The sequence below is a fragment of the Ambystoma mexicanum genome, chromosome 9 (genome assembly GCF_040938575.1).
Source record: "Ambystoma mexicanum isolate Mex_15411 chromosome 9, UKY_AmexF1_1, whole genome shotgun sequence".
NCBI lineage: Eukaryota > Metazoa > Chordata > Amphibia > Caudata > Ambystomatidae > Ambystoma > Ambystoma mexicanum.
Genome location: NC_090931.1, coordinates 75,795,591 through 75,817,360, shown reverse-complemented (window position 1 = coordinate 75,817,360; position 21,770 = coordinate 75,795,591). Strand labels below are relative to the sequence as shown.

The window sequence follows — 21,770 nt, the reverse complement described above, 5'->3', positions numbered from 1 at the left end:
CCCTATTCATGAGTGAGGGAGAGACAGTAATGCACCCTATTCTTGAGTCAGGGTGTGACAGTAATGCACCCTATTCATGAGTGAGGGAGAGACAGTAATGCACCCTATTCGTGAGTCAGGGAGTGACAGTAATGCACCCTATTCATGAGTGAGGAAGAGACAGTAATGCACCCTATTCTTGAGTGAGGGAGAGACAGTAATGCACCCTATTCTTGAGTCAGGGTGTGACAGTAATGCACCCTATTCTTGAGTGAGGGAGAGACAGTAATGCACCCTTTTCTTGAGTCAGGGAGTGACAGTAATGCACCCTTTTCTCCTTGAGCCAGGACCTGATGGACATGCCCCCTGTTTTTGTGCTAGGACGTGCTTGCAATGCTCTGATTCACGAGATTGTGCATGACCCTATGGCCCCGTTTCTTGAGCCAGGGAATGCTGGTTGATGGTTTACATGTCTTGCACCTTTGCAAGATGGCGTCCGTGTCGATATCATGAGGGTCACTTTAACAGCTTATTGCTTTATACACTGCACGTCTTACTTCACGACTCTTGTGGTGTGCCTTGTAGCTGCACAGACAGGATCCCGATGAATAGACACACTGTTCCGGAAACCTCTGCTGAAAAGCTAAAGTAATCTTGGGTTAGTAATGACTGCTGGACTATATGAATATTAGGGAACGCGAAAAACGAACCTACAGAGATGCTGATGGTAGGCTGTGGGGATCCCGTGTGGATACCCCGTGCAGGGCGTAGCCAGGACGCAGCGGGAGCTACACGCAGGCGCGTCTCTAGGGCGCCGCTTAGCTGAGAGGATAGAAAATGCAGGCGAGGGGGCCGGGGCCAGGGCGCTGATCACACAGCGCATAATTGAACGGCGTCCTGGGAAAATGCAGCGCTGCAAACATCTCCTCCATCAGCCTCGACGGGCCAAGTGGCATTTGAATTTCTTGCCGCCCCCTTTTCTCGGTCGTAACTATTTTACGAGGCGCTGTTCCTGTCCCGGCTCCCTGGCGAGGGACACATTCGACTCTAGAGTTTTAATTAGTGGCATAAAAACAACCCTTTTTCTCCCCAAAGCCAAATTTTTGTCTTTTTTAATTAATCAGTCTAGGAAGTTAAAGGTGAGAGAAGCAGTGCTTTGGGGCCTCTTCCCACCGCTGCAGAACAGCTGACTCCTGGGATGTGTGACAGTGGGGTGGGCTTTGATCTTTGCTGCCACGTGCAATATTTCAGGGGGTGAAGAATTAAGCCCCGAAGTATCTCATTTGCCAAACAAATATATTTTGATATTACAAGAAGATTTTTTCACGCAAAGGTTACATTCAACCCATGCTATCACGTGCTTATTCAGGCCCGTGCTGATTGGCCATACTTTTAAGTATCTTTGTGGAAGTGGACTGTAGCACACAGGGATTCTAAGCGCTATGCTGCCGCAAATTCATCTCGGGCACATGATGATAACCTGGAGGGCCAAGGAGCACTCTACAAGTCTGGTGGGACCCCCGACTTCGATATCAAATGAATCAATCAATATGAATCCCTACCTCAGGACACAGCTCCCGATGGGTTCTTATTCATGAATCCCTACCCCACGAGACAAAGCTCTCAATGGGTTCTTATTCCTGAATCCCTACCCCAGGACACAAAGCTCCCAATGGGTTATTATTCATGAATCGCAGCCCCACCAGACAAAGCTCTCAATGGGTTCTTTATTAGTGAATCCCTACCCCAGACCACAAAGCTCCCAATGGGTTATTATTCATGGTCCCAGCCCCTTGTACAAAGCTCTCGATGGGTTCTTATTCATGAATCCCTACCCCACCAGACAAAGCTCTCAATGGGTTCTTTATTAGTGAATCCCTACCCCAGGACACACAGCTCCCGATGGGTTCTTATTCATGAATCCCTACCCCAGACCACAACGCTCTCAATGGGTTATTATTCATGAATCCCAGCCCCATGTACAAAGCTCTCGATGTGTTCTTATTCATGAATCGCTACCCCATGAGACAAAGCTCTCAATGGGTTCTTTATTAGTGAATCCCTACCCCAGGACACAAGGCTCCCAATGGGTTCTTATTCCTGAATCCCTGCCCCATGTACAAAGCTCTCGATGGGTTCTTATTCATGAATCGCTACCCCATGAGACAAACCTCCTAATGGGTTCTTTATTAGTGAATCCCTACCCCAGGACACAGCTCCCGATGGGTTTTTATTCATGAATCCCTACCCCACGAGACAAAGCTGTCAATGGGTTCTTTATTAGTGAATCCCTACCCCAGGACACAAAGCTCCCAATGGGGTCTTATTCCTAAATCCCTACCCCAGACCACAAAGCTCTCAATGGGTTGAATGAATCGCTACCCCATGAGACAAAGCTCCCAATGGGTTCCTATTCATGCCCCAAGACACAGCTCCTGATGGATTCTTATTCATGAATCCCTACCCCACGAGACAAAGCTCTCAATGGGTTCTTTATTAGTGAATCCCTACCCCAGGACACAAAGCTCCCAATGGGGTCTTATTCCTGAATCCCTACCCCAGACCACAAAGCTCTCAATGGGTTATTATTCATGAATCGCTACCCCATGAGACAAAGCTCCCAATGGGTTCTTTATTCGTGAATCCCTACCCCAGGACACAACGCTCCGAATGAGTTCGTATTCCTGAATCCCTGCCCCAGGACACAACGCTCCCGATGGGTGCTTATTCCTGAATCCATACCCCAGAACACAAGGCTCCCAATGGGTTCTTATTTCTGAATCCCTGCCCCAGGACACAACGCTCCCAATGGGTTCGTATTCCTGAATCCCTACCCCAGGATACTTCCTAAGAGGTACTCTGCCTTTCCTCTCTTTCCCCAAGAAGCTCACTGTCCCCAGAGCTCTGGTTCTCTCTAGGTTAGACTATTGTAACAGCCTCTTTCTAAATATACCTGCCTCTACTGTCTGCCCTTTACAATTAATCCAGAACAGGACTGCGAGACTTGTCCTTGGCCTCAAGCCCTGCGATCGTATCTCTCCAGCTCTGAAATCCCTTCATTGGATGCAAGGATTCCATTCAAAACCCTCTGTATTGTCCACGAGGCTTTCTGGGGCCTGGGTCTAAAATACCTTCAGCTATCCCTCTGCGAATACCTCCCCTCTCGAGCTCTTCACGCCTCTACCTCTAACCCCCTCAGGGTCAGTCGTTTTTCAAAGAAATGAGCTGGGGGTAGATCTCTGTCTTCGGCTGGGGCATTCCTCTGGAATAGCCTCCCTGCCTCTCTGAAACTTGAGGAGAACCATCTCAGGTTCCGGGAGCACCTCAAGACCTTCCTCTTTGCTTCTGTCTTGGCCCCCCCACCTCTCCCCTGCTGATTTGTTCTCTCTCGGCACTGTGCACCTGGCCCACCCTCTGTCTTCCGGGCCCAAGTATCTGCTCACCCTGCCACACTCCAGCACTGCCCCCCGGGTCACCTCTTGCACGGGGGTCTGTATCTGTACCCATACAGTCCCCCCTTTTCTTCCTGCACTTATCTGACATACCCTCTCTGCTGCCTTAAATCCAGCATTTGTCACTTGCTGGCTGCACTACCACTGTTTGTTGCCATTTATGTATGTATGTATGTATGTATGTATGTATGTATGTATGTATGTATTTATTTATTTATTTATTTATTATTTATCTGTTTTCTCCTTTTCTCTGCACTTTCCTCTTCTCCCCCCTCCCATGCACTTTTCCCCTCTCCCTCTCCCATGCACTTGCACATTGTCAATGTCACTGGGCCTAGTAAAATCATTTGTTTTGTTCTCCCCTGTTCTCTTCACTTGCCTTGTCGTGCTCTGGAACACTTGTGTATGCACGCAATATAAATAAAATATCAATATCAATATCAATGAATTCCTACCCCAGGACACAAAGCTCCCAATGGGTTCTTATTCATGCCCCAGGACATAAAGCTCTTGATGGGTTCTTATTCATGAATCCCTGCCCCATGAGACACAGCCCCCAATCGGTTCTTATTCCTGAATCCCTACCCCTGGACACAAAGCAACCAATGGGTTCTTATTCATGAATCCCTAGCCCAGGACGCAAAGCTCCTAATGGATTCTTATTCCTGAATCACTACCCCCACGAGACAAAGCTCCCAACAGGTTCTTATTCCTGAATCCCTACCTCACGACAGAATTATCCCAATGGATTCTTATTTGTGAATCCCTACCGCAGGACACAAAGCTCTCAGTGGGTTCTTATTCGTAAATCTCTACCGCGGACACAAAGCTCTTGATGGGTTCTTATTTGTGAATTTCTAACCCATGAGACAAACCTTCCAATCCGTTCTTGTTCCTGAATCCCAACCCACGACACAAAGCTCCCAATGGGTTCTTATTCATGAATCCCTACCCCAGGACACAAATCACCCAATGGGTTCTTATTCATGAATCCCTACCCCAGGACACAAGGCTCCCAATGGGTTCTGATTCCTGAATCACTACCCCACGAGACAAAGCTCCCAATGGGTTCTTATTCCTGAATCTCTACCTCAGGACATAATTATCCCAATGGGTTCTTATATGTGAATCCCTACCACAGGACACAAAGCACTCAATGGGTTCTTATTCATGAATCCCTACCCCAGGTTGCAAAGCTCCCAATGGGTTTTTATTCCTGAATCACTACCCCAGGATGTAAAGCTCCCAATGTGTTCTTATTCCAGAATCCCTACAAGAGGACACAAAGCTCCCAATTGGTTCTTATTCCTGAATTCCTACCTCAGGACAGAAATATCCCAATCAGTTCTTATTTGTGAATCCCTACCCTAGGACACAAAGCTCCCAGTGGGTTCTTATTCCAGAATCTCTACCCCAGGACACAAAGCACTCAATGGGTTCTTTTTTTGTGAATCCCTACCCAAGGACACAAGGCTCCCAATGGGTTCTTATTCATGAATCCCTACCCCAGGACACAAGGCTCCCAATGGGTTCTTATTCATGGATCCCTACCCCAGGACACAAAGCTCCCAATGGGTTTGTATTCCTTTTCAATTAGATAATTTGAGGGTGACCTTATGTATTGATTTTGGTGCAGTTAGGTAAAGGTGAGTCACAATAACATGACATTGTTGCACAGTGCTTTATGCCAGATTCCTCTCACTTCTAGGTGCTGTATAATAAAATAATAGGTTTATTACACAATGTAATTGTAGTCCATTTGCCAACCTCAGAAAGATGATGGGTGGAGTCTAACGGGATTCAAACCTGGATTCAGAAACACATGCCCAGGGTGAGCGCTTAACGTGCTGAGCTACGTGAGCTTTTAAGTACGGGCATATCGTAAACAGCCAAGGAAAGATCTTGTGTGAACATTAATACACTGGAGAATGTCATTGTTAAAATGACCTCAATTTGGAGGATGGGATCCCAGACTGTGCACACAAACAACTTCTCTTTCACAGCCCTTACCGCCCCCCCCCCCCCCCTCCGACACCTTGTGTTCCAGAGTGTAGTGAGCAAAGGAATACCTCTGTACTCATTTAACCTGTATTTTTCTGCTCGATCCTGTCAATGACCTGGTCCAACTCTGTGTCAAGAGCATCATCCAATAAGGCGTCCTGGTGTTCCTAAATGTGTCCAGCAGATGCCAACAGAGCTACAAAGCAAATGCGATGCCCAGGTATGTCATTTGGGGGTTACATGGGGTCGCAGCTGAGACCCCTGAGGTCTCCCTTGCTACCCCTGTGGTCTCCCTTGCTACCCCTAAAACAAATTGAGAAAACGTTTTTATTTATTTTATGTAAGCTCCTGGGCTGTTGCCAATGCTATGTGGCTCTTTGTTTCTGGAGTGGCTGGCTTTCTCATTCAGGCGTCTTAAAAAAAAGGGGGTTCCACAAGTGTAACCCTTTCAGCAGTGAACCTAAATAAGAAAGAATAGGAATAACAAATAATTTGTGTTTCTGGAATTCTATACAATAATTGCTACACTCATTAAAGGTTTATTTCAGGCACACTTCAGGGGGTGAGCCACTGATTTAATCTGACCGTTAACACCTCAACTCAGCCTTTCATCCTTCTGAGGTCGATAAACAAGTACCAACACAGGTTGGGTGATATTGTATGTATATGTGTTCTTTATAAAGTGCTGAAGCGTAAGTGCTATATAATAACACATCATTATCATTTGACCTTGGACGCCTGCTTGCATTCACAGTTTTTTGGTAATATGGGCCTAAACACATTGATATTAACAAAACATATGGTGACCCATTCTTGTATGAAATGTATATCACATCATAGTGATATCGTATCCATATCTTTGGTAGTCTACTTAGGAACAATGCTATGTGATGCCACTTCCTGTTTTGTCAATCGGTGAAAGGTCTTGTTGCATTGCTCCGCTTGATGTCACTTCGGGGTGGGGTCAAATGACATCACTTCCTGTAATGCCATCAGTGGTCAAGGGTCGTGTGATGTCACTTTCGCTACCTTGGCATTTTGGTGAAATGACATCCCTGGTGATGGCGTTTTGTGCCCTTGGTTGGGCTAGGTTTTCTGAGTGTGGGTGGACTACCAGCAGGAGTATCCAAACTGTCCCTCACCAGATGTTTTGACCTATAATTCCTTTGATCCCTAACCACCAACTATGCTAGTGGAGGGTGCTGGGAGTTGTAGTTTACACATTTGGAGAGTGACAGATTGGTTTCCCTTGGCAGTGCTTTCAACAGACTTGGATCCTGGTCCTCACCTTTGAAGAAAAACTACTGTGTGGGAAGTTCATCAGTGAAGATGGTCCTCTGCGTGGGATGTCCAGCAATAAAGGGGTACCTCCTTGTGGAATGTCCACCTTTACTGGCATTGCAGCCGAAAGTCTGTGTGGAAGGTCAACACATTTAGATGGACTTCTCTGTGGAAGGTCCATCGGTGAAGTTGGTCCTCTGTGCGGGAAGTCCACTAGGGAACGTTGTCTTCTGTGTGGGATGTCCAGCAATGAAAAGGAGTTTTCTTGTACAAGGTCCACCAGGGAAGGTGGTCCTTCCTCTATGTGGATGGTCTGCCTTTACTGGCAGTGGAGGCGTACGTCTGTGTGGAAGGTCTGCCAGGGAAGGCAGACCTCTGTGTTGAAGGTCAACACATGTAGGTGGACGTCTGTGTGGAAGGTCTATCAGTAAAGGTGAACTATGGTGTGGAAAGTCCATCAGTGAAGGTGGACCACTGTTTGGGAAGTATACCAGTGAAGGTGGCCCTCTGTGTGGAAGGTCTGCCAGTGCAGGTGGTCCTTTGTGTGGGAGGTCCACCAATCAAGGCAATGGTCTGTGGGTGCGGTGCACCAGTGAAAGTAGACTTCTTTGTTTGTGATCCTCCAGAGAAGGCAAAACTCTGCGTGGCAAGACTGATCTCGGCGTGGGAGGGCTAAGAGTGAAGTAGACCTCTGTGTGGGCAGTGCACCAGTAAGGGGGACTTCTGGGTGGGAAAATATGTCAATTTCCTAGTCAGCTGCAGAGGGTGTTCTTGCCTGAGTAAATCCACTCTCACATCCGCTATAGCTGAATTTACAGAATCCCTACGTTGTTAGCAATTATCCTAATTTTCTCATTGGCTGTCCCTCACTGCCCAACAGCCGGCGGACAAGTTACACTCCCACTGAGTGCGCACGTGTGGAGCTGTAGATCAAGGCCTAGGGCATTGTCCTAAGCCATCCAAAATAGTATCTAGGTGCCTAGACAGGTGCTTTGCCAACTCCCAACAAGCTGCCCTAGTATTCTTGAAGTTAGGGTGACCAGATTTCTAATACGAAAAACGGGGACGACAAACAACATAAAAGAGGGACTACCCCATCGCTGCCCACCAATTATCGCCCCTCCCCCAACACGCCCCCACAACCACCACCCTATCCTATTTCCAGCAGTTCTCCTTTCTATAAAATGTATATGATCTCATTTGTGCAGTTTTGGCTGTGAATCTTGGCATGTTAATTCAAAACAAGCTCTTGCTCTAATTGATATTACATGGCGTGCTGTACAATTATTTCCAAGCCAGTCTCGTGGCACAGCCAGTAAGTGTTGTGACTTGTACCTGAAAGTGTTGGGGGTTCGAGACAATCCTTGAACATCAAAATTCAGAAAGTGTTGTGAAAAATCATTACAATTTGAATTACAGTAGCCACCCGACCATGCAAAACCTGGACGGTAAAATGAAGGACCCAGGAACGGAGGGTGATTCCCCCGGACTGTCCCAGGAAAACTGGGACGTCTGGTCACCCTATCTTGAAGTGCGCTGGACGCACCAGCACCATAGCACGTGACCTCGGGGGAGGGAGGGATCTGCACTCTGTTCCCGCCCACGAGCTGCTTCTCAAGATGGTTGAAGCTGTTGGTGCTGTGAGGCTGCGTCTTCTAATTGATCAGTTCCTGCCATTTAGAGCAACGCGGCGCGCGCGCCCAATCTGTCCTCCATATTAATAATTCGCACAACAGCTTAACTCTCCTGCCAGAGGAAGCACCGTCCTGGCACCGAGCAGGGGAAAAAAAAGAGCTACCGGTATGGAGATCATAAAAGCTGTTCTCAATCATGTGCTCATTACTTGTTTTACTTCCTCTTCCCACGCGCTGAGACTGCTCAGACTTCACACACAGGGTTCAAGGTTTGTCATTTCGCTTTTTTTGTTGCGTTTTCTTTCCCTCCCTCCCTCCCTCCCTCCCTCCCTCCCTCCCTCCCTCCCTCCCTCCCTCCCTCCCTCCCTCCCTCCCTCCCTTCCTTCCTTCCTTCCTTCCTTCCTTCCTTCCTTCCTTCCTTCCTTCCTTCCTTCCTTCCTTCCTTCCTTCCTTCCTTCCTTCCTTCCTTCCTTCCTTCCTTCCTTCCTTCCTTCCTTCCTTCCTTCCTTCCTTCCTTCCTTCCTTCCTTCCTTCCTTCCTTCCTTCCTTCCCTTTCTTTCTCCCTTCCCTTCCCTTCCCTATCCCTCACGCCTGTTGTAGCTAGCACGGTCACCCATAGATCTATTTATTGGAGGCGCTCCTTCCGGAACAATCTATTGAGTGCGCATGCGTAGTCATTGGCCACACTCCTCCAAGCAGCTTGAACAGAGCGTGGACATTGTGCATCAGTATGGACACTGATCAGAGGTGACCATTCTTCAATTAAACAGTGTGGGGGACGGCGCGGTTCCTATAACAAGGTTCCCTTATAAGTAGCCATTACTTAATTGGCTGCACAGATCTTTGCTTTGTTTCTGAACAGACAGCATTTTATGAGAAACCGAACTGAATAAATGACTGTTAGGTCGAGTACCACACCCTTTTCAAATTAGCCATATTTGGCTAAGTTTTCAACAAGCAATAGATTTGGACCAATTGTGATTTTTTTCACATTGTCCGCAGTTCTATAAACTAGCTTTAGCTTTGCGCCTTCGGCTAGGTCATCCGAAACCTTGTCCAACACAGTTAAATACGGCAGCCAGATTTGGGGAAACTTGGGCTAAGTAGCCAAAACATGCTAAACTTCCAGACATTCTTAGCACTTTGCCATCTCACGCTAAACAATGAAATTGCAAGTTGATCTGTGATAGCCTGGTGATATACAAGAGTGCTTTCACTCCATTTTAGCATCTTTGTGAAGCCGCATTCATGCATGGTTTCTGTGAGGAATTCAACCATCCGCACAGTGGGTATACGCTCACCTGTGCTTTTTTAAAATTTTAAATACAATTGAAATACCATAGATCAACCTCCGGAAAATGTGTGGGGCTAATCTGCACACATTTTCCTATGCTCACTGCACAACATACACATAGACCCATGTACTCTCGGTGGACACAGCCTACAGACAACCCCCCTCCCCATGTCATATTTAGTTGGGAAATGAGAGCCAAGAGTACATCAAGGCATTTCAGAAGGGGGAGGGCAAAACCTTTCTCCTGCCATGGCCAGCATAATTAACTAACAAAGGCTTCATGGATTCAACCTGCCCTTGTGTTAGCTCTACTGGTGGCAGCTTTGCATACTAATCAGAGTTCATTCAAACAGGCCCACGGGGGGCCTGGCCACAGGACTAACAAAGGACAAGAAAACCCCATCAACCTTTGATATGCATTGTCTCAACCTAAAGCCAGCGCCTGCCTCTCAGTATCAAGGATAGTGACCTGTCATGTCTGGGACAGCTGTTTACAGCAGTCATCCTCGCAGGGGGACCCCATTCAGAATTTACAAGTATGTGGTTTGGCAGCGACCAAAAGTCTGGTCTTGCTGCCACTTCAAGGTAGACCTGCCACTTTACTCAGGAACCACGGAGAGCTCAATTAACCAGAGAGACCCTTTGATCCACAACAGACTGGAAGATGGGTGGGACTTAGTATTACATGTTTTCAACCCTTTACCTTTTCTGTTGCAAAGCGCTCTGGTTATGACCTCACACATAGAGGAGATTGCTGGTGGGGACCCAGGATTGGTTCATTAAGGTAGGCTTAGCCTATGTCAATCACTGTGGCCCAGTTGGCTTTAAAAGAGGGTTGAGCCCCTCTTATGGACAGATCACCTGATAACTTTGCAAGGAGTAACAAGAATAACTCATTTGGACACTGGCTGAAGGTACAGTCTGCCTTACAGCTTCTGCCAATGAAGGAAGGTATTTCCAAAGAGGGAAGAAAGATCCCTCCCTTAAACATCTCCCAGGGAACAGAGGGAGATGCTGAATCCAGAGGACTCTCCAGCAGCTCCAGAACCAGTACCCAGTCAGCACACAGCGTGCCCTGCTAGGCTTACGAAAGAAAGCATCTTAAGTGAGAAATGCCAGAGAGTCTCAGAACCAAACCAAGGGCAAGGCCGTCGTCTGCAACACTCTCCTCAACTTTCTGCCATCTGCCTCAAAGGACGACAGGAGCCCAGTGAAGAAGCTAGGAGCAGTGCATTGACAAGCATCTACCGACACCCACCTTAAAGGACATTTTCAAGACAGTTGAGCCCATCGAGCTGCAACTGACAGCCCCGCTGACTGTTGTCATGCTGCAGTCACTAACGTAGTCTGAGAGGCCTCGGCCAGTGCTTCAGACCCACCAACCAGAACTGAGACAATGATTCCTGACCACCCCTAGCTGCCGTGTAGGCCAGCCTGCAGACGCCTGTCCAGCCTTGCTCGCCAAACTGCCTGCAGCCTGATACTCGCAGCTGTCTCCCATCTTGATCTCTGTCGCAGGAGCTGCAAGGTGCCCTGAAACCGACTTGACCCTGTCGAGCAGCACCATGAACCTCTAAAAGCACAAGGTAAATTGTGGTTCTGTCCCCCTGGTCCTTCTCCGAAGGCCCCTAGTGACATTCTACAACCCATTGCCCCCTTTGTGTGGAAACCAAGTATCCTTGAACTATTGCGATTAATTACTTTACCAAGTAACCTCTAGTCAATATCCAGAGTGCATCCCTTTTCCTTTTTGAAACTGTCTGTCCTCTGCATTCCTTTATGGGTTGGGTTGCATTTTGTAGTGTGCTAGAACTGTCTGTTGAATAATAGTAAAGTAGATATTTTTATACAACCTCGACTGGACAGTTCCCTTTATCATTGGGTAATAATTGTATTTTCACTATGTTGCAACTCACTAGAGATCCACGACCTTGTGTAGATAACCCTGCCGTTCCGTCCACGTAACCAAAATTGGACAAGGAGGTTTATAATTTGCTTGTTATTCCAATCTGTTCGGATCCCTTCTGGTCTATTGGAGGTGTGGGGCTGATTGATGGTCCAGAAACCGATATTCAACCCTGGACTACTGGTACCCCGGAAGTTGATTTGTCACAGTTTTTCCTTGAGCCCCATCGATGCACATCAGATTCTGTGACATTTACCATGGTTTTAAAAAATGGTCAAGTTTTCACTCATGTAAAAACAGTGGATCATGGAGCAAATTTTCAGTTCGGAGCACAATGGCCTTTCTTTGCATTAGCCCGACCTGGTGGATGCCGGGCAGTGCCAGCCCATAACATGTGGCAGACACATGGTCACAGAGTGGGTACATGAGGAGGAGGGGTCGCTTACCATCAGCTGCTTCATTGCGGCGTGGTCCTCAGTCTCCCGCCCCGTCGATGGATCCTTGTGCACGATCTCCACGCGGATGTCGTTCTTGGCTGATACCACACCTTTCAGATCTGCAAGGGGACAATTGGGCAGAACTTGTCAATAACCAACACTGCTACCATGGATCAAAGCTGAGATTGGTCCTTTGGCACCTTGGTCTCTCTGAAGAACTCAAGAGCTGGACCTCGATCCGGTGACACTTCCATGCAGAGCGAACCATTAAACATCTGTTTTCAAGCCAGCACAAACATCTGAACACGTGTGATTTTCAAGAGACATGCACATTTTCAGAAACATAGACCAGTAGAAGAAAACATGGCATTTATCCATCGGTACCTCCAATGGGAAATCAATGACAATGTGGGTGACTTGAAGACACATGGATCCTTAGGTGGCTTCTTGATTGACACCTCCACATTTGGAAGAGCACAGCATACACATGGGTTGTACTTCTGCAAGAAGGTCAATACTTACAAACGCATATTTTAACTAAAAATGATCAGTGTTTGGACCCCTGTCATCTTTCATGTTGGAAAATGTAAACATGAAAGACATCATGTGCTGGGTGGGGAGTGGGGGGAGTAGGGGTTGATTCAAATATCCTTTTTAATTGATATTTTGGAAATGTGTTATTGCCGGCAACTCTGAATCTTGGGGGTTTATCTCCCAAAGCGTCAGGTAGAGGGTGCTCCTCGTGTACACGGCTACGTGTGCCCAATTAGATGGCCGGATATAATGGAGGCGCCCCAGTAATATTCAACCACATCATGGTTTGAAGCAGGGTAAATGGCAGCCCCCTCCTGGTGACTATGTGTGTGGCCTGACCTTCCTGCGTACATCTGAGGCTTGTACCCCCACCCTCAGAGACCCGGACAGGCTGTTAGTAATCCTCACCTGTGCACAGACAACTGGGTGCTCTTTGAACGTGGCGTGTTGGCGCCCTCTGGTGGCAGGTGGGCGTATCACCAGACAGGTTATATCACAGGAGGTAGGTAGTAGGTAGGTTGGTCTAGCAGGCATCAGGCAGTGTCCCACCTCTCCTTCAGTTCTATATGGGTCCTACTATGCCATATAAAGTGTAGGCGACAGCTGGGGTGCAGGGCTTGACCCATCGCCTCCTGTATTCCTTGCTGACTGGTGACCATTTCTTCAGACCATGGGCACCGCAAAGCTGGACAACAGCAAAGCATCCGATCGTCAGATGCCTATTACCCCACCATGACCACATGCCAACACACAGTCTCGGAAGGATAGCTCAGCGGCAACGTGCTTGCCTTGGAAGCAAGACAACACGGATCAAGACAGGTTCGATCCCCGGGTCCGCGCTTAGGAATCTCTGGGTATAAATAACCTATGATATCATATCACTTGAACGCTAGCCCCCCTCTACTGGAGGTAGACTGCCATGTACTGCCTCAGACGCTGATAACGCTGAGTGCCCCTGCCCGAATGCAAAACCGCAGACCCATCCAAGTCGTCAATGCTTGGGTGCCAGTGCCAGTGTGCCCTCCCTCCCTCCCTCCCTCCCTTCCTCCCTTCCTCCCTTCCTCCCTTCCTCCCTTCCTTCCTTCCTTCCTTCCTTCCTTCCTTCCCTTCCCTCCCTCTCTTTGGCCCAAGAAAGAGCTCTTTTAGAGTGGTCCTGGCAGAACTTTTGGCAACATGGTCTCTTCCACATAAAGCACTGTAAGATGCGGTGTAGAAAGTTCCAAACAGGCTGGGGGGGGGGGGGGGGAGCCAGCCTTAGTGTGGCATACCTGCGGAAATGCATAGTGCATCCAGGCCATGACTGGGTGAGGCTCTGGATTGGCAGATGACCACAATGTGTTGCCATTCTTGCAATTTCAAGACCACAACTCTTCATTCACAGCCTTTAGAAAACATTTGAGATCAACCGGGAATGGAGATTTCGATGCACTTTACTCATTTAAGTTCCTGGCATTTTTTGTCTGGGTCAAGCCAATGTAATAATGTATCTGCAAAAAACAGAGACTTTTTTGTCAGGAGACATTTTTGCGGGGACATTATTACATGGGACCCATTGAGCTGGTTGCTGCCAAGAACAGTTGGATCTCCATTGCTTGTCTTCATGAAGGCCATTTGGACGGTTGGTCATAGGGTCTTGGGCTGTGCTCCAAGGGGGGTCAACCTTTGAGGATGTTTGTCAGTGGAGCATTGCTCGCCAGTGGTGACCATGCTGGTGGAGTCAGGGATGTGAAAGAGGCAGCGTTCATGGGACAGGGCTTTGGGTGAGCATGTGGTGAAGTGGGGGAAAGCAAAGTGATTGGTGTGGAGGTGGAGGCTAACGGAGAAGCTTGTAGAGTGATGTTCCCAGAAGCACCAACGGTAGAGCGAGTCATACACAGACGACATGGAACGCTTGCACCTTAGTCCAACCCTTGACTTCCCCGTCACTCAGACCACGCCCATCCCTTCATCAGCCCTCTTGCGAACCACCACGACTTACTTCTCTGGGAGCGGGCGCAGCAGAACGCCACGATGGTGGCCATGAGGACGAGGAACGCAACTCCGGCTCCCACAGCCACGCCAATAATTACAGCCATCGGGATGGACTCTGCAAAAGACGAAAGAAGCAAGGAAGGTAATGAGCTGCCAAGGGGTCTCCCAAGGCCCCTGCCCCAATGCATGGACATTTGCTGCCAACCACCTCCTCGCTCATCGACCGAGGAGAGCCACCCGCAAAGAAAACGCTGCGCCATGCACTGAAGGGTCAGGTTCGAATCTTCTAAGCTTTATATAGTAACATATTACATGTGTCTTTTCAAAATAACTCCCTCCTAGTTCAGTTTACATCCATTCTTTGGGTCCTCGCACAGCCAGCAATGAGCACCCAGGTCTGGATTGGCTGCAGTCAAGTCCAGCGGTGCAAGGGACAGAGCGGGCACTACGGTGCCACGGAATACTACTTTGGGGCTTCTACCCGTGTCACTTACATAAAAAATCAATGGTAGAAGTGACAGGACGTGGGACTCGGCCACTGATTGTCTCTTGCTATTTCAGAAGATTTGCTTGGCCACTAAAAGAATTGCCAGAGGGATACTCCGGGAACTGAGAGCAAATCTAGGTAATTTCACTGGGCCTTTTTCATGGTTGTAAATTGAAAATGTGGCACCTTGGCACATTGTGAGGTGTATTGGTCAGGGCGGATTTAATGATTAAAGATTTTAGGAATTTATCAAAGAGCGGCAAAAAATAAACAGGGAAGAGGTACTATAACTCTTTGTTTATACCATGTTGGCTTGGGCTGAAATCCCAAAAAACAGAGACTGGTCATTGAACAGATATCAGAGGCAACTACGTTGGTTAGAAGCCCTGGCAGTGTTATAGAGGTAGCTTTTGTCAAGCGGGACGCCATCTTGGAACTGAGTGGGAGACTGAGAAGACAGGTCTGTGGAAGGAGGATTGTGGAAAGAAAGTAAGACCACCCCATGCAAGAGGCATATTGGGAAGCTGTGGAAGATGACGGCAGGGTCAGGTGCGGCTAAAGGAAAGAGTTTAGTCATACGGTAGAAAAACTGGGGCCACCCTAGAAAACATATGCTGGGCCATACACATAGTCACCTTTGGCTCAAGGTTCCATACCTGGTTCCATACCAGCTCCTGGTTTCATTCCTGTACCTGTTTGAAAATAAAGCAAGTGTCTACAGCCTTGCCAGCCCAGGTCTGAAAGTACTTCTCTCTACTTTCTGTCAATGCCGCTGCATTTCTGCTCACATTCCCCGGACCAATGTGGCCAGTGCTTAGCCCCAGGCTCCTTCCTTTCGTGCCAACAGTGTTGGAGGCATTGTCTGGCACTCCAGGGTGACCAATCTCCCACCTCCCGCTTGCCATTGCCGGACTGGCACCACCATGCGCGAGAGTGAGGCTGCAGGCCCCCTACGGGGCCTCCAACGCTGCCATCTCTGCACTGTTGAGAAGGTGCGTGGCTTCAGCAATGACGCCCTGCTCCACTCACACCCCGCAGTCGCGCCGCACGCCCGTCTACTTCCAACATGCAAGGAATTAGAATACTGAATACCAAGAGCAAATGTGGAGGCCAAGTAAGGGACATGGGTTCAACAAAGGTACAAGCTTGGTGATCATTCTGTCCCCAAAATTTCGATTATGACACATTTCTGGATTTGGCGATCTCTCAAGGGGAGGAGCATACAGTCATAGTGCAATAACTATTTGAATATAGATTTCTATATTTTCCTAATCCCAGCTCCCTTCTGTAAAACATGCTTTCAGCCATGCCATATTATCACAACATAAAGATTTTCAGGCATTTCTGGAGTTTTTGGTCAGTCCCCCCACCATCTACATACCAGATGTATACCCAGTGCGAGCCAATCAGGAACCTCCCAGAGATCACAGGGGAAAATGCTGAATGTGAAAGCCATGCAAACAAACCCAAATTCCTAAATATTTTTAACATGATGTATCGAAGATCTACCAATCTCTTTCCAGTATGGTGATCATTACGACCCGACACAGGATTTGTGCCGTGTTATCATCAAAAGCTTTCTGAAATATACAACTGGTTTAAGCCTTCAAATGACAGTGCTAAGAACATGGGAAATAGTTACTTACCAATAACGTTAGTTCATTTAGTTTACTATTTGGTCAACGAGCTTGAATATCCCGGATCGTCAGGGAACAAGCTTCTTTTTGGTTTTGGATGATGAGTGTCACAGCCACCAATTGCCAACTATTCATAGGAGAAGGCAGAGGAGATTGACTAGGAAACACTATGCATGGAATGCTGTAGCGTCCATGGTCCCCGAAGCACCAGGAGAGGACGGTGTGTACTTATTGCATAAAGAGTGTAGGCCCTCTGCGGCTCTGCATCACAATACATGACCAATGATGTTGAGTACCTGAACGCTTGAGAGCACTAGTTGCCTCACAGTGACAGACACATATCAAGTGCCTATGCAAAAGCTCAAACTATTGGCTTTGCCAATGCTTTGTACCTTTGAATCGGTTCATGCTTGTGAATCCACTGGATTGTATAGCAACAAATCATTAACTTGACCAGATTGGAGGATGTACTGCTCGACAGCATCCACGGTGGCTGAAACATCTAGCAAGACCAATATCCTGACTCCACCACCATTAACCATCCACCATGGACATTACCACCGTCTCTGCGCTGTAGCCCGCCCGGATCATGACATGTTTATCATCAAGTAAATTGGTGGATTCGATGTGATTGGCTACAGCAACTTCAATGAGATTTCCTAAAAGAGATGCCTCGAGAAAGGACACAAACAGGGTAGGCCCCTAGGACGCAGATCCTTTCTTCTAAGGAGTGCAAGAATCTAATCACGCTTCCGAGAAGACGGACATTTACCAGAAGCCAGTGACTGCTTCATTTATTCTTCTAAAAGTCTAATCAACTGGGATGAAATAGACTTGAGAGATTTTGCAGATCAACGGTCTGGGACGAACCTAATGGTTTAGCTTGTGAAAACAAATGGACAGTTGCTTAGTCTTTCAAAAGAGTATAAGAGAGTCAACTTTCTAGCGAAGATAATACTACCATAGAGTTCCTGCTCAGGTATCGGCTGTCAGGGCTTTCATTAAATGCTCCATTGGCAGCTGGAATTCTGCTCTGTGCTCTACCAGGCATTGTGACATCTCAACTGAGGGGTAAAAGCCAATTACAGAGGTGTATTGATGTAATTTTCTTAGTACAGATCAGTAGTGATGTCACACTTGTGCTGTTATTGCAGGCTGCCATGAGTTATAGCTGCCTTCTCCGTTTGGCAAGCTTGACGCAGTCAGTCACATATCGTTCATATAGAATCCAGCCTTTCATTCTTCTAAGCTTGCTACACTGAGCACTGTTGACATGGTTAATATCACACTAGGTAAAGTTCAAGGCAAGCTTATATCTTTGAAAGCTGTGCGGGGTTGGCAGTCAGTCAATTACCAAGCCTGCATGATGCAGCGGCAGTCACTCAATTACCAAGCTTGCATGATGCAGCGACAGTCAGTCAATTACCAGGTCTGCATGATGCAGCGGCAGTCAGTCAATTATTAAGCCCCCATGATGCAGTGGCAACCATTCAATGACAAGCTTGCATGATGCAACGGCAGTCAGTCAATTACCAAATTTGCATGATGCAGCGGCAGTCAGTCAATTACCAAGCCTGCATGATGCAGCGGCAGTCAGTCAATTTCCAAGGTTGCATGATGTAGCGGCAGTCAGTCATTTATCAAGTCTGCAGGATGCAGCAGCCGTCAGTCAATTACCAAGCTTTCATGATGCAGCGGCAGTCAGTCAATTACTAAGCCTGCAGGATGCAGCGGCAGCCAATTACCAAGTCTGCATGATGCAGCAGCAGTCAGTCAATTACCAAGCCTGCATGATGCAGCAGCAGTCAGTCATTTACAAAGCCTGCATGATGCAGCGGCAGTCAGTCAATTACCAAGCCTGCATGATGCAGCGGCAGTCAGTCAATTACCAAGCCTGCAGGATGCAGCGGCAGTCAGTCAATTACCAAGTCTGCATGATGCAGCGGCAGTCAGTCAATTACCAAGCCTGCATGATGCAGCGGCAGTCAGTCAATTACCAAGCTTGCATGATGCAGCGGCAGTCAGTCAATTATCAAGTCTGCAGGATGCTGCAGCTGTCGGTCAATTACCAAGCTTGCATGATGCAGCGGCAGTCAGTCAATTACCAAGCCTGCAGGATGCAGCGGCAGTCAGTCAATTACCAAGTCTGCATGATGCAGCAGCAGTCAGTCAATTACCAAGCCTGCATGATGCAGCGGCAGTCAGTCAATTACAAAGCCTGCATGATACAGCGGCAGTCAGTCAATTACCAAGCCTGCATGATGCAGCGGCAGTCAGTCCATTACCAAGTCTGCATGATGCAGCGGCAGTCAGTCAATTACCAAGCCTGCAGGATGCAGCGGCAGTCAGTCAATTACCAAGCTTGCATGATGCAGCGGCAGTCAGTCAATTACCAAGCCTGCAGGATGCAGCGGCAGTCAGTCAATTACCAAGCTTCCATGATGCAGCGGCAGTTAGTCAATTACCAAGCCTGCAGGATGCAGCGGCAGTCAGTCAGTTACCAAGTCTGCATGATGCAGCAGCAGTCAGTCAATTACCAAGCCTGCATGATGCAGCAGCAGTCAGTCAATTACAAGCCTGCATGATACAGCGGCAGTCAGTCAATTACCAAGCCTGCATGATGCAGCGGCAGTCAGTCAATTACCAAGCCAGCAGGATGCAGCGGCAGTCAGTCCATTACCAAGTCTGCATGATGCAGCGGCAGTCAGTCAATTACCAAGCCTGCATGATGCAGCAGCAGTCAGTCAATTACCAAGCTTGCATGATGCAGCGGCAGTCAATCAATTACCAAGCCTGCAGGATGCAGCGGCAGTCAGTCAATTACCAAGCTTCCATGATGCAGCTCATCAACCTTTTGAAGTCACTTACAGAAGTTCCAATGAGGTGAGGCATATGATGTAAGGATACTTCTATAATGATAAGCATCAGCTTTTCAGGATTCCTAAATTTCCCAGGAAGCTCTTGGGGGGGGGGGTCATTCCTTTCTGTCCTGGCGCCCAGCCTGTGGAATGCCCTTCCATTAGGCTTAAGAACTCTGGCTGACTATGTTCCCTTCAGGAGAGCCCTGAAGACGCATCTGTTTAATCTTTTTCTTTCTCTCTGCTCGAGCATTTGGCACCCAAGCTTTCTGAGTCTGCCCCCTCCCGCTAGCACCTAGATGCTCAATGGGCCTTAGTTGCACTTTATACATTTTTATAACAATAATAATGTTATGGTAGGGACTGAAGGGCTGGGAAAGGATCAGTCACATGTCAGGTTTGAATCAGTACAGACGTTCATCCTTTTCAGATTGCTTAAATGAGTATACTTGGGGAAGGAAATATTTTAAAAGCGATAGTTTGTGGCAGTACCCAGTTTTGAACACATTTTATTTTTATTTTGTATTTTATTGCTAGCTCGAGAGCAGTGGGGCGCTTTACAGGGTGTGGGCAGCCGGCATTTGGGCTGTCATCTTTGAAAAGTAGCGCAGTACTGTGAGGTCTGTGCGTGGGTATGTGCATCCATTGGAGTCCTTGGTCAGGTGTTGCTGAAAGAGCCATATCTTGAGAGATTTGTGAAATTGAAGAATTGTGGGGGCATTCAGAGCCGACATTGGGATCGAGTTCCAGAACGTTGGTGCGTGACAAGAGGAGGACTGTATCCCGGTCCTCTCTTTGCGGCGGAGCTGTGATTTAAGCCGGTTTGCCGATTTGCTGCGCAGGGAGCGTGTGCCACCAGATATGTGGAGCTTAGCCACTAGGGATGCTGGTCTGCTACTCGTGACTGCTCTGTAGATGATACGTGCAGTCTTGAAGAAAATCCTGGCTTGGAGAGGAAGCCAATGTAGCTCACAGGGGATGGGGTTAATTTGGTCAAATTTCCTTGCTCGCATAATAAGATATGCTGCAGTGTGGTACACTGCTTTTAGGGGAGTCAAGTGAGCAGCTGGGTGCCCTCTGGCGAGAGCATTTCCCCCCATCAATGTGCAAGACCACAAGGGCCTGCCCTACGGTTCGGAAGTCCTGCAGCGGGATGAAGGATTTGATTTTTCGAAGGGTAGAGATTCTGAGCCAGGCTATTTGGGCCTTCTTGGCTATATGTTTCTGGAAGGACAGGCTGCTGGCAATGGTGAAGCCTAAGGATGTTGCTGAGTCTGAGAGTTGTAGATCAAATCCTTCTAGGAGCATATCATTGAGCCATTGTTGGACACGTTGTTTTTAGCAGACAGACCTATGAAGACGAATTCAGTCTTGGATGGGATTAGTTTGGGGTAGGCAGTCGACATCCAGGACTGGATGTTGGCTAGGTAATCACAGAGACGGATTATGTCCTGCACGCTATTTACCCGCATGTACAACTGAGTATTGTCTGCGTATTGGTGGATGGCTCTATTGAGATCTTTTTTGTGCCAATAAACAGGAGGTTCGCAATGAGCTTGTACTTGGTCAGGTCATTTGGATCTATGGTTGGTTTTTTTCAAAAGAGGCCGTATCAGACCTGTCTTGGCGGTGTCCCGGAATGATCCTACTGCGAGGAAGGCATTGATGATGCTGAGGAGCGCATTGAGTGCCGGGCCCGTTAATTGATAAACGAAGGAGGTGGGGGATGATAATGTCAGAGTAAGAAATAGGTTTGAGGGAGGGAATACTTTTGAAGGGGGATGCAGGGGAAGAGATGAGAGAATTCAGTCCAGAAGGGCAGTGTGCGTGCTGCAGTGCAGGGGATGCTAGTGCTGTGAGAGGTTGATTTGATGGTCTCACTGATTTTCTTTTGGGCTAAGATACCTCCCAAAACTTCTCCTTACTGTGTCTCACTGCCAGAGCCTGCGCCCTCACCTTCCCAAATCGTCCGAGTCTTTCAAGGGCTCTCCCGAGCTGGCGTGGCGGGTGAAGGCACGGCAGGCAGCCCTATTGTAATGAATTGTGCTCCGCTCTCCTGCTGGCACTGGGTTTGCCAGCAGGAGAGCAGGTGCTTGTCATTACAATAGGGCGCCAATGCTAAACAAGCATGTGGCAGTCTTTGAAAGACAGCCCCAATGCTGGTTTTGACAACCATGTTCTACTGAAGTGCTTAACTCCCCGATCCTGCATGGGAGCGGGGAGTTAAGCACTTAATTCAATAGAGCGCCGCTGCTGGTTTTGTGGCAGCGCTCTATTTAGCAGAGCAACTAAAAATTTG

At 48.0% G+C, this 21,770-nt stretch overlaps 1 protein-coding gene across 1 annotated transcript in view; it reads right to left on the bottom strand.

Annotated features, from left to right (window-relative positions):
* The window catches only part of KIRREL3 (kirre like nephrin family adhesion molecule 3), a 961,667-nt gene that overhangs the window by 77,253 nt on the left and 862,644 nt on the right, over positions 1–21,770 (bottom strand). Inside the window, exons 11-12 of the mRNA XM_069613887.1 lie at positions 14,497–14,604; positions 11,994–12,103 (exon numbers count right to left, since the gene is read on the bottom strand). Coding sequence (XP_069469988.1) covers positions 11,994–12,103; positions 14,497–14,604 — 218 coding nt within the window. The remainder of the gene's footprint in view (positions 1–11,993; positions 12,104–14,496; positions 14,605–21,770) is intronic.